The following is a 13,276-nucleotide window of genomic DNA, read 5'->3' as shown; positions in this document are numbered from 1 at the left end:
TCATTAAAACGGGTTCCTGACTTGTAGGTTCAATGGGATTCACTCAGATCCGGCTTCTTTCTGGGTTTGATAGATCACAAATCCAGCGGAGGGGTATAACCAACCTATCCAATTTTAGTGGCTCAATAGAGAATCACGCTCTCCTTTTTGGCTGCTCAAAGGGGGGAATCCTGCTGCATTTCCAGGCAGATGGAAATGGTGGAGTAAAGGAGCTCCAGACCTTCCCAATCTCCATTTCTTTCTGCATGTCTGTAGGGAGGGAGGGGCCCCTGACCTTCTCTATGCATACAGAAGTTCCAGACGGCGGAGGGGAATGCGAGCCTCCCCACCACTCCACCTTTGGCTTGGCTTCAGATCCTATTCTAACAATGGACCATCCAAATGATTGATGGCTCCTACTCGCCATCGAACAGGCGAAACAGCAATAAGGGGGAGAGGATTGATTTCTGTGCCTCCCCCTTCTCTGTTCGTCTGGTGCAATAGTTCCCTAATCCTCCTTCCCACGTTGTCTCTCGATAAGGTAATGCTTTGTTATTTTTTATGTCTATAAAACAACTGTGTTATTGAGATTATGCAACTTCTACAATAACATCTAAGAGTTACGCTAATATGTTCAGCATAATCATCAACCATCATCATCATCTTCATCTTCAGCGCATTAACAATTTTGTTTTGCAATTTTGACTAACATTGTATCACTGTTTTTGACACAAATTTGATTATATTTTTTAATTTAAGATTATGCTGATGATATTATTATTAATAGTAATAGAGATGACCTTATTTCGCAATTTGTTGATTGCCTCGCTCAACGTTTCTCTCTGAAAGATTTTGGCTCTTTTTCTTACTTCCTTGGAGTTGAGGTAGCTCCGCATCGCAATAACATATTACTTTTTCAACGAAGATATATCCAAAACCTACTAAAAAAAACTCATATGGAAGATGTTAAACTTATTCTCACCCTATTGCTAACAAACTCTTCATCATTCACCATGACCTCAAGTTCTCCTCTTTTTCATCCTTCTCAGTTTCGTGCAGTAGTTGGCACCCTACAATATCTCTTTCTCACTCGACCTGATATTTCTTTTGTTGTCAATAAGATGTCCCAGTTTATGCATCGACCAACTAACGAAATTGGGTTTTTGTTAAATAAATATTACGGTATTTATGTGGCACATTGGACAAAGGGTTTCTACATTGTGAGTCTCCTATATTTCTTCATGGGTTCTTGGATGCCAATTGGGTAGGAAATAAAGATGGTTACTTTTCACTAGTGTTTACCTTATCTATCTTGGCGAAATCTTATTTCCTAGAGTTCCAAGAAGCAACATATTGTTGCTCGTTTTCTACTGAAGTTGAGTATCGATCAATTGCTGCTACTATTGCAAAAGTTCAATAGGTATGCTCTCTAGTTGCTGAACTTGGTGTAACTATGCAGTCTTCTCCTGTTGTCTATTGTGATAATATTGTTGTTACTCAGTTGAACGCCAATCCCGTATTTCACTCCGGAATGAAACTTATAGCAATTGATTATTACTTCATCCATGATCAAGTTCAATTTGGTCTACTTCGTGTAACTCATGTTTCATCTGCTGACCAACTTGTTGATTTCTTTACCAAGCCATTGCCACGTTCACAATTTCAATTGATAAGAGACAAGATTGACCTATCTAATGATAACCTATCTTGAGGGTGCATAAAGAGCATATGAGATCTTTTGACTCTATATAAATTATTATACACTAATAACATCTAATTAGTTGAGTCTTCCATAAGGCTATGACTCCTTTTGTTTTGTTTAGGTGATTCTTGTAAATCTATATATAAATATGAGTCTTGGTTTGATGACTCAGGATCGACGCCTAACTTGACATCTCCCAATTTCAAGTTGGCTCGAGTGAGTTAGATCCACTCACCTGGGTTGGGTGGACGAGTCACTGTGATATTTTCTATACAGTGACTCGACTGATAAAAAAATCAAAATTTTTAAACACAAAAGAAATTTAATTTAATTCATAATATAGTATACTTAGTTAAATATAAAGAAAATTCCAAAAGTTGATCAATTGATGAGATTCCACTGAAATCTTGACACCCTAAACCCTTGTGCCATGAAGAGAACTCTGTATAATTATAATAATTAAATTTCCTTGAGCAAAACAGGATGACCATTGTTTTCTGGAAATAAAGACGAGGGCCGTGCAACCATCCATATTTTTGTTTCAAGCCATTGACCACCCGTCCCTTTTTAACTTCTGGCGTTCTGTTTACAATGGAAACTCACAGTTTTTGAAAAGGGACCCTTTCACTCTGCTCTGGTGCAGGGGAGAAAGTGGAAGTGGGCCCTTGACTTTTAATTATCAAATGCATAAAAATGAAAAGAAAGATATCCATCATTTTAGAAGATTCTGTTGAAGTCTATTGGGAACATTTAAGAATTTGCTATAGCTGATTTTCTTTTTTTTTATGCTATCAATGATGAACTAGCAAAAATGTAGATAAAAGCGTCTATAAAAAACCAGCAAGAAGCTATTGTGGTACAATGACTTGGATAGAAACATCAGCTGAAACTTGGGTGCAAAGACCAATCGTTCATTAGGTAAACTTTCCCTCATCAAGGGAAGCATCCTAATCTCTAACTGCTTAAATTATGCATGGGTACCAAGGAAGAATCTTGGGAGAGTTTGCAGGACAAAGTATCATTTCATTCAAGTAGTGAGCAATAAGTATACGAGACCTTTAAGGTATTCAACGATCTCGGATCCTCCAAGTTTTGAAGTACCAAAAACCCTATCAACAAAGGTTATAGGAACCTGGAAAGATTACAGTAGTCAGTTGCCAAGCTTGACATGAACAATTCATCCACCAAAGAATCCAACAAGGAAAAAAAACACTCAAAATGCACAGAGTAAAATGGTAACACTAGCAACCATCAATTGGAGAACAATAAAAAAATTATTTTTGAATGGTGAGAAAAAAATAAAAGGGAATAATGATAATAAGATAAAGGGTAGGTTTTAGTGCTATCATCCAGCCATTAAAGAAGAAAATGTGAATCACTTGTCAGTGCAGCTTTGTGTGTGTGTGAGAGAGTGCATGCCCTTTTTTTTTCCTTTTGGTGCTTTTAGATGTAATAACATCACTAACAAACATGCTCCAGATGTGAGTTTAGTAGAGCAAGCCATGTCCACCACATCATGTAAAAGAAACAGTTTTCCAGCGAAATTTGGCCCACAGCAATAACATACGAATAAAGTTTGTACCTCCTCAATATGATACTGTTTCCTAGAAGCTCGAACAATCATTTCCATCTGAAACACATATCCTTTACTGACACATGATGTAATTATGTCCTCCAGAACAGATTTCCGGTAAAGCCTGTAAAAGAACAGTTATTTCAGTTTTGCCATTTGTCTGAGAACATTAAAGGACCAATAAGTAGATCACTTACCTAAATGACCCTGTCAAATCGGACACACCAGGCCATAAAAATGTTTGTGCAAGAACATTAGCCCCTCTACTAGTCAATTTGCGCATGAGGTTCCATCCATGCACACCACCACCCCTTACATATCTGGTCCCAGTCACAATATCTGCACCGGTCTCCAACTGTTTCCTGTGGTATACCAAAAACACAAGAGAGATCATACCTCATATATGATTAACTCGTAAAGAAAATCGGATACCTGTTATAGGATTCAACAGATCATAAAAACAACCAAAAAAAAATAAAAAAATCCATCCCAGTTATACAAATACCAGGGAACTTAACTGTCTAATAATATTTAGCTATACCTACAATTAATAAATACAACATGCTTTTAGTCTTAGTATCCCATCATCGATGGGACAGGGTACAAATAGAAAACTCTTACCTGATGAAGCTTGGTAAGTATTTAGGCTGTGGAAAAAAAGGAAAGCAAAAAAGGTAGAATCAGAGCAGGGCAGCAGAAGTTCAAGAAGAAACTAAATAAGTAGTTCATGGGCCAAGAAGCATAAATCATTTGGGACCAGTTCGAACAGAAGTTTTTTTTTTTTTTTTTGGCAGGGTGGGGATATGGAGCTCCAGTGTAAATGACAACTGAAACTTACATGATGAGATAAATCAGCATCCATTATTACAATAAAATTCCCAGATGCATGCTTCAGGCCATGAATATATGCAGTTCCTATCACCCAAAGAGAACAAAAAATTATAAGCAGCCCACAAAAGGCAATCGTAGCTTAAACAAGCACAGAAATAGAGATTAGCCAATTGCCACTGCAGACAGACTCAATGCAAAAGCTCCTTGTGCAAGCATGTTTCAGGAATAAGATCCATGCTATCACAAATGCTTGGAACGGAAATGCAGAGTTACAACACAAGGCAATCTGAACCTCATGAAAGGAAGAAGTCAATCCATTCATGCCAGAATTTTTTTTCAAACTGTCTATTTGCAGTTTATCTTATAATCAGCCTCTATCCTACCTCTGTAGGAGATGGCTAGTTTAAGTAAATGAATTTCAATCTGCTCTATTCTCACTGACTTCATTAGTAACTTGCCAATCTAAAAGTCTTTCTTCAACACTTCCGTTCATGTCATTTTCAGCCTTTATCTAAACGAAAACAAAACCATCTCAAACGACTTTCTTTCTCTTCTTTTTGTCATACTCCTAAATGTTCTATAATACATTCCTTTCCAATTCAGTCCACTGTCAAGTACTAATTGGAGGAGTTTAGGACTCAGGATCTAACATAACATCATGAACTTGAACCTAAACTTGCCTAAAACTTGTCTAAATAATGGAAGATATCATTTGAATGCTGTACATTTTGCTCAGCTGGTTCAAAAGCTTGATCAACATTAAGACGTTTTCTGCAGACATGAAAATTAAACTTCTGCAATACTTAAAATATTAAGGCCTACCTAGACCAAGCTTCTTCTCTCTCGCTCTCAGTAGCTACATCATATCAAAAGAAAGAAGTTATAATGGGCAAACTTACTTGTAAACCATCTGATAGAATTTCAAAAAATCTCAACTGAGTACTCACAATGTGATCTTCGCCATACACCTCTTGCAACTGTCTCACAATTTCTTGAGTCCCATCAGGGCTCCCATCATCAACCACAATGATTTCAAACTCAATTTCCCTAACCAAAACAAAAGGAGAGAAAATAGTTAAGCTCTTTACTCTCCTAATAAAATCCTCCACTAAAACTAGCATAACATTTTTTAGAGAATTCTGCAATGCACTGAAGACTTCTATTTCACATCTTGTGTAGGAGATTCTTTTGAAATATTGAAGACTTCCTTCACCACCAAATGGGAAGAGGGAACCACTGGATCCTCCCCCTGCAAGTGTGACCTCCTTAGGCTTTTGGAATTATAAATCAGCTAAATCCAGTTAATGCTTGATCATGTCAGCTCATTTAGAACTCATGGAAAATATTAAAGGGTATAGCTTCAAGTTTGAACTGTTATACAAAATTTTATCAGTTTAGAAATTAAGAGTTGAGAAATAAAAGTCATTGAGAATTCTTTCATCAGTGTAGAAAAATCATTGAGTAGCATTGCACTTTTATCTGTGTAGGACCCATCCTGATACTGTGATATAACTGTAAAGAATAGCAAAAAAAAATGTATTTTCTCAACCAAGTTATGGAACTAGCTACAAAAGAGAGATCACAAACAAAAAATGACAAGGAGACACATGTACCTGAGGTGCTTAAAGACAAGGTAGACAAAAAGCGCAATGTTCAGGCGCTCATTGTAGGTGGGCACAATTATGCTGTACTTATCCTTGTTCTTCTCTTCCATCTTCTAAACACTTCTTACAAACTCTTGGTATGTTGGTTGTACACGTCCTTAGCAAGTGATGAAAGCATTAGCTTGACACTAGAAAAGATAACTAGATCCTTTTTAAAAGCAATGATATGCAGAAAAGAATAATGAAATTGTAACCAGTGTTTGGCAGAGGGAACTGAGGGAAGAAAAAAGAGAATTGGAGGAAAAGAGAGAACAAAAGAAATTTGGAAATGTCCACTGGTGCTTCGAGACAAAGCTCCTACTATGAAATTTTTTTAGAAGTATCTACATCAAATTTTGACAATTGGGAAATACTATCATTTACCAGGCATAAAATGAGAGACTTTGTTCAAATTTATGTTCAAACTATTCATCCAATGGAAAGATATGCAAAACATTTGACCTCCCACTCAAAAAGGCACTTTATGGAGATCTTCAATGACATTGAGGATATTTCTACTACACTGGCCATCAATTGGAGGCATAAATAAAATAGATGTTCTCTAGCTAAAAAGCTTCTTTCAATACCTTTTTGTGGAAAGCATTAATTTTGTTCAACATTTTTTTCGGTTGATTTCTGTATCCTTTTACGTGGCCCACGGCTTCTTACTCCCTAAGGAGCCCATTTACCTCCTTTGAAAGGAATCTTTCTTTCATGGTGATTATAATTTTTTTAAAAAGAAAAAGCCACAACATAAACCAGATCTTCAATTCCTACTACCAAATTGAACATGAAAAGAGAAGAACCAGATCTTGCATTTTTTCTTGCCATGAAATGATTTAAAAATATAACAAAATCAGAAGATAGTTCTATATCCAGTTGGTATATCACTTTTCTGTGTAATATACAAGCAAGCATGGCAAATATAAAAACTGAGCTCTGGAGTAGGCTCCTAAGGTCCTAAACTATGTGTAACCAAGTTGTAAAGTCATTCCATACCATTACAATTAAGCAGTCCACAACAACCATTTGCTCAATCAACATATAAAAACAAATCCAGAAAGCCCATTTAATTAATATAAACTAGGATACATAATCAAAGCAGAGAATGGATTGGTTTGAGCAGTCAACTCACTCTCCTGGAGTAGGGTTAAACAATTCCAAAAAGTACTAAGCACACTCACCACAATATTAATGTTAGAGATTTGGCTTCTCTCAGTCGAGAAACAAAGAAACATGAGAAGTGAAGAGCCATCAAGCTCTTTTTCTATGAAGCTAACTGAGCCAGAAATAAGCCACGGAAGATCACTGCAAGCTTGTTTGCATTTTGTTATTTATCATTTATTAATAATGAAAGCCAAGAAAAAACAACTATCCTACGTAATAAGGAGATCTTTCCTTCATCCAAGGAGTTCGCAAATTGCAAGCTTTGAGTTTATAGATCTTTCTATGACACACATATCCTTGTTTGAAACAAATTCCCATCATAGAAATTGAAACAGTAGAAAATAGCAAAGTACCTGATGTAATGTACCACTCGTTAATTAAAACAATAGAAGCTTCTAGGTCCCTAATTGTACATAAGTCTTGAGTGACAGAGGCATAACTACAAAAATGTCATTTCAGGAAAAAGAAAATTGTCTGAGATCCCTCACTCCATGATCATAGTTACAAAAAACTCTGAAGCTCAACTGTTTGAGAGTGTACCTCCTAGTGGTTTAAATGCCAGAAACAGAAAAGGAGAAGAAAACAAACTCACAAGCAGAGAAACGGAAGGGGAAAAAAAAAGGAAAATGATTGTCACCATTCCATAAAACTAGGTTCAAAAAATAGAAAGGGAAGAACGAGATACAATAGGACATACCTCGATTGATGTACGGAGAACACGATGAAGACGGGAAAGAGGAAAAGGTCGAGCACTGAGAAAAAGAGATTCAGGAAGTCGAGAAGTAGATTGACGTTGCACGAAAGAAGTAGAAGGGGATATCTACAAAAGCTAGAAATCTGTTTCTTGTTGTTTTTTGTTTGTTTCAAACATGTCGGGTTCCGATTTCCCCCATGAGCTCAACCCAAAACTGGCCCATCCCCGAGAACCCATGACCTATTTCGACCTTCCTTCTAAAAATGCTCTTGTTCAAGTGAGGAACAACATCACCAATATTGGGTTTGTATCAGCCAAAATATGATACATATCTGCAATACGCCCTACCTTGGTACCAGCTGCTTTGGCTATCTCTTTCAGTCTTACAAGGTGAAAGAGCTCTTGTAAAAAGTTTAGATTATCTCCTATGGTTCATCTCCACATTCTCCTCATCTCATCTCTATTCACCAATGAAGGCGTCAAAACCCTTACCGTTTTTGGTGGATGGGGAAGAGGAACCCACACACTTTTCGGTATGTGTTATGACATGGGCATGTGTCTTGTATTATAACCTTGGAAGTTTGCATTGGGTTAGTCAAGATGGTTCTTCTCTAACCATTCAAGCTAATCTATCAGCCTTTGTCCAATTACTCATAAATTAAAACACATTCAAATGACCTCAATGATGGCAACTCATAAATTTGGCCATGTAACTTTAACATCGATGGCAGACTACTAGCTTTACTATGCCACATTTAACCCCTTTGAAGGAGTGGTCTACCACAAGGCCTGTAAACGTAATTTTAAGAGCGTAAAATAAATCATTCTATCAGTTTCCAAAATAATCTCTAACTCAATAAAGTAAATTACAGTAGCATCATTCACTTTAAGTTCTATTTCAAAATCTTATCCATTTTCATAACATGCACATGAAACTAAGTACAAAGCTGAAAACGCATATATCACATGATTCGCAAACAACCGGTGTGTAATAGACTTAATTTCCATCTCCATTGTGAGGCTTCCTAATAGTATAAGGTATAAGCTATCTCCAAAATTTATCCATCCTTCAAAATTACTCACTACATCTTTTTGTTGACTCACACGAACAATAACCTAACACAAACATCTAGGAGGCCGATCTGTATGATTTTCAATGGCCTATAAAAAAAAAACTAATAAATTTAGTATAACCATATTGAGATCCATGTAACCATAAAACTTCCTTTCGGATTAGCGTTATTTTTACCAAGAAAGGTCTCATTTACTTTAGAAGGCATAAAAGCTTATTCTCTAAGATTTCATTCATAACCTTTTGAAACATATATTCGTTCTTGAGGCTTGTGCCAAGATTTGTCAACAAAAGAAAACTCTGAGATTTCATCAATACCCTTGTATACAAAAACCAGGAAGCAACGCTCAATTAGGATGTAAGTTGACTACTTAAGCTTCCCAACATTAATAAAAGGCAAATTAGCATAATAATGTATCTGCATCCCCTTAATATTTGTTAAATAATCATATATAATCACTTCACGAATTACAGGTTCACCATCCCCAATCCCATTTCTCCATTTTAAGGTAAATCTATAGCCCTCAACATGATTAACCAGATACGCAGATTGTGTACATGTAATAATTTCCCACAATACAACAACCAACTCTCTAACATGCTTATATATGAATGAGGAAGGTAGCCAACAAAAAAGGGAGAGCATAATGTTAGAATGAAAAACAAGAAACTCACAATTATACGTTATAGAGCCTTTCACTCAATCCCACAATCTTGTACTTTCGTATTTATATGAAAAATCTTCACCCTAAGATTTTTCAACATTCATTTGGCCTTTGTTCAGTCCATAAGATTACGATGACATGTTTTTTGGTTGTCAATAAGAAAGTCTACAATTGGCATGGTTTGGCTATCATTATGGTTGAGACATCAATTTTAAGTGATAAACCCCCTGGGGAGATCCTAAAACTAGAATATAACCCTTGCACTCTAAGATTACTACTTGTGTCAACGAAATTTCTAGACTCATCCTAAAAAGGTTGTTTCACAAGAAGACAACTTTACTTTGCAACATATTGCCTTAATATGATATGAAGCCCTCAGAGTGTTTCTGGTGAATTCTCTGACTCATTATCCTATAAAACAACTTTTTTTTAAAGCCCTAAAGCACTATATGGTGGGGACGCCAATATGCCTATTGGGCCCCAGTGGACCCACCAATTATGGTTAAAATTATTTTTATTTCATCTTTCCTAATTTTACTGGATTTGATCAAATAATGATCTTATCTATTCTGAATTTTAAATTTTACGAATTTTAGTTTATCTTTTGTGATTTTATTGTATTTGATTAGATAGCGATCTTATCTATTTTGAATTTAAAATTTTAATTTTTGTTATTTAATAATAGGATGTTGAATTCAGTTTTGATAATGAATTTCTGAAACCTCCTTGATTTGGGTCTCTCCCTCTCCCTCCCCTTTCTTCTTCTTCTTTCCTTTCTTCTTCTTTCTTTTCGATTCTCCTCTTTCTAAATTCTGATATGACCACGCTTCGTTACGTATTCGTCCTGCATCAGTTTGGTATCAAAACGAATGATTTCGTACCTTTATGCTCCTCGTTATGTCTTCTTGGAGCAACGTCGCCTAACGTTCAAGAAAGAATCACTATTGTTCAAGCTACCCAACTTCCTTGCCTCCCTGATTTCCTCTCACCACTAGACGAAGGAAAAAAAAGGGAATATTTTACGATCGAACCCCTCACTGTCGCCTTGCTCCTCTTCGGCCAATACCTCCCACATCTCCGTTCCAACATCAAACAACTCTAGATCACCTCAATGGAAGAGAAACATGGGAGTGTTGAGGGACCAAAGAAGAAAGGTATGGGACAAGCGAGATTTTCTTCCCCGAGCCATCACCATCGACCAGCCAATCAGACCGTCGCCAAACCTTCAAGCTATTATCATCGGCACACTGCATGCCGCCACCACCATTTACCCAGCGACCGCCATCGTCGTCTCATCATTGAACCAAAGCCTCGACTGTGGCTCTTTTCGTTCCCTTTGAATCCCCCTCTGGCGGCTAGTTTTCCTCCAGTAGAATTGAAGAAGAAGAGGCAATGGTTCGTTGATGCATTAAATTCAGTGCCAATCCAGACGATGAGTCGGCGTCGCCAACGAATCCAGACTTCCTATTCGAAATAGATAAGGGATACACACGACCCACAACCAAGTTGAAGGAGTCCATCACCATCGCCGGCCGACAACAACTTGTTGTATGCCGAACAGAGCTATAGGGTCAGAACTTGAAATACTTCTAATTTGATTCAAATCTCAATTCATATCCGAATATCAAATGGTTGTAGAATTCTCATTAAGAGGGAAACATTCCCACTAGTTCATAATAAATTAAAAGATGAACCTACAAAAACTCCCAAATAAGACTAGGAGGGGTAGGTAATGCACCTTTAGTTCAACTTCAACTTCAAGTTGGGTGTTAGTGTGGACGAGTCCAATGTTAGTGCCCCAAAATGAAAAAGATAACCAAAACAAGAGAATGAGTAACTTGTAATAATATACTTAAATAGAGCAAATATACCTAAATACTAAATTAACCAAAATAAACATCATTACTACACTATCAATTATTTTAATGTAGAATTAAAATATATTAATATACTAATTAATTAAATAATTATTATATTTTCCAATTTTCCTTCCTTCCTTTTCTCCTCTATAGTTTTTCTCTTCTGCTTTGGTTCAACTTTCGGTGGAGTGCTCTTCTCCACTCTCCCTCGGAGGCTGGTGGTCACTGCATCGCCTAAACCAGGCGCAAGTAATCAACCCAGAAACCATGGCTGCTTTCAACTATCTGATTTTGTGAAAATAGAACTATCCATTCAGAGACCCAGATTGAATTTGTATCAAATCAAGTAGTAGTTTGATTGTGTTGTTTGGAGTTACCCACTAATCCTAGCTTCTATTGTTCTTTGGTTCTAGTGACTGCATGGCTGAAGGAAGATTAACAGTTCGGGGCGAAGGATAGGTGTTGTAGGACGTCGTCGATTAATCTTGCGAGTTGTCTTGACTCAGCCATTCGGTTCACGTCGTTAGTATGTCTTTACTCAGTTGTCTCTAGAGGTCGGTTCCTGTAAACTCACATACGATTGTAGTCAATCCATGTCAACTTGTTATTTTTATTGCGATTTGTTTATGTCAACTTCTTATTCTATTGCAGTCTTTTTGTGTCAACTCGTCATTCATTTGAAGGCAGTATGAGTCGACTCATTATGCTATCATAGACGGTATGAGGCTACTCGTATACTCACAATCGGTACAACAACTCAGATCCGACTCAGTCACCTAACTTGGCATTATGTAGTGTAAATCCCGTCATGAGACAGTTACATCAACGGAGTAACGGCCAATATGTTGTTACATTATGTTTGTAGTGCCTGATATATGATTGTAACAGTAAACTATGGTTTGTAGCGGTTGATACAAATCAAATTCGGTCCAACTCAGTCCCGTTATTTTGATCGATATCATGGACATCGTAACATATTGAAAGCAAATGTAATGTAACGGATATCGGTCAATAAATCAGATTTACTTTTTTTCCTGATTTTCCTCCTTTTATATCGAAACTTAAACTTACGATGTCGTCATTGCAAGATTTTGACCACTTGCAACTTCAAATCTTCTCTACATCTACTCTTGAGGATGTAGTATTAGTATTTGAAAAGATTTAAGGGAGTCAGAATTTGTTTGATATGTAAACAAAGACTATTATAATTGAGAAAATGCATATGTGTTCAACTTTTGTTGGGCTTCTCTCTGCAAAGGAGATAATGATGATAGATTAGTCTCTAAGTGGAAAATTATTAAGTTGTGGAGCCTAATTAATGCCTTACGATGTGTTGGTATGTGGGTTGACGATTTTCACGGTAAGGTCACCGTGGGGGTAGGAAGGGGGGCGGGGAGCCCTTGCCAGATCCACGATATATTGACTGCTTATTCATTAAGGGTAGTTTGGGGATTCCACACTTGTAATCTAATTGTCCTAATTTTTTCTTTATATTTTGGGGCACCGCTGTTAGGGTTTTATTAGGCAAGGAGCATCATAAGTTGTAGCCCGAGAGGTTAGAGAAAAACACCTGTAAGTATGTGTGTTTTCTCTTGTAAACTATTTGATCTTCATAGTGGATTACTGTAGCGGCGGAAGATAGGACGTAGTTTCACCTTGAGGCGAACTTGTATACATTTTATTGTTTGTTCTCGTGCGTGATTTTCCTTTCTTTTGTGATTATTATCATTGCTCTCGTTAGGTTGGAATTAGGACGTCTAATTCTTAACTTCATCAAGTTGCCTCCTCATAGGCACCAATCCATCCACTTGCCCACCATTCTGTCCATAACCCTCTGTGGAGGAAACCATATCCTCCATGGGTTATGAGGTGGGAGAATTTGGGTGAGTGGAAGGGGAAAGGAAGGGAGAGCATTTTTTCCTACTTTAACTTTTAGAAGTTTCTTTCCCAACATTGTTTGTCTTGGATTACCCTTTGAAGTCAACCACTTCTTGATGAAAAGCAATAATTGTCATAGTAGATAAGCTCATCAATGAAGAGAAGCTCCAGCCTTTAGACAATGAAAATGAGAGGGTCCCTTCATCATGATTA

General features: G+C 37.0%; 1 protein-coding gene across 2 annotated transcripts; it reads right to left on the bottom strand.

Moving 5' to 3' along the window:
• Positions 1 to 2,438: 2,438 nt before the first annotated feature.
• On the bottom strand, positions 2,439 to 8,041 carry LOC137941276 (dolichol-phosphate mannosyltransferase subunit 1). Of its 2 annotated transcripts, XM_068786610.1 has the most exons (10): positions 7,593 to 8,041; positions 7,249 to 7,334; positions 5,699 to 5,846; positions 5,033 to 5,132; positions 4,908 to 4,941; positions 4,093 to 4,169; positions 3,876 to 3,901; positions 3,452 to 3,616; positions 3,264 to 3,378; positions 2,439 to 2,813 (listed from the first exon to the last, which is right to left on the bottom strand). In XM_068786610.1, exons 3-10 carry the CDS (start codon positions 5,797 to 5,799, stop codon positions 2,709 to 2,711), a joined length of 723 nt encoding a protein of 240 aa, XP_068642711.1. In that variant the 5' UTR covers positions 5,800 to 5,846; positions 7,249 to 7,334; positions 7,593 to 8,041; the 3' UTR covers positions 2,439 to 2,708. The 2 variants fall into 2 exon arrangements, with proteins under 2 accessions (XP_068642711.1, XP_068642710.1); XM_068786609.1 differs by lacking the exon at positions 7,249 to 7,334 and having other exon boundaries at positions 7,593 to 8,040.
• Between the last annotated feature and the right edge of the window lie 5,235 nt (positions 8,042 to 13,276).

This window comes from Aristolochia californica, unplaced genomic scaffold (genome assembly GCF_029961685.1).
Source record: "Aristolochia californica isolate CCGP_79_NKW_82.1479 unplaced genomic scaffold, dmAriCali1.0.hap1 SCAF_9, whole genome shotgun sequence".
NCBI classification, from domain to species: Eukaryota; Viridiplantae; Streptophyta; class Magnoliopsida; order Piperales; family Aristolochiaceae; genus Aristolochia; species Aristolochia californica.
The sequence above is the reverse complement of the archived record's forward strand: the minus strand, read 5'-3'. Positions and strand labels throughout refer to the sequence as shown.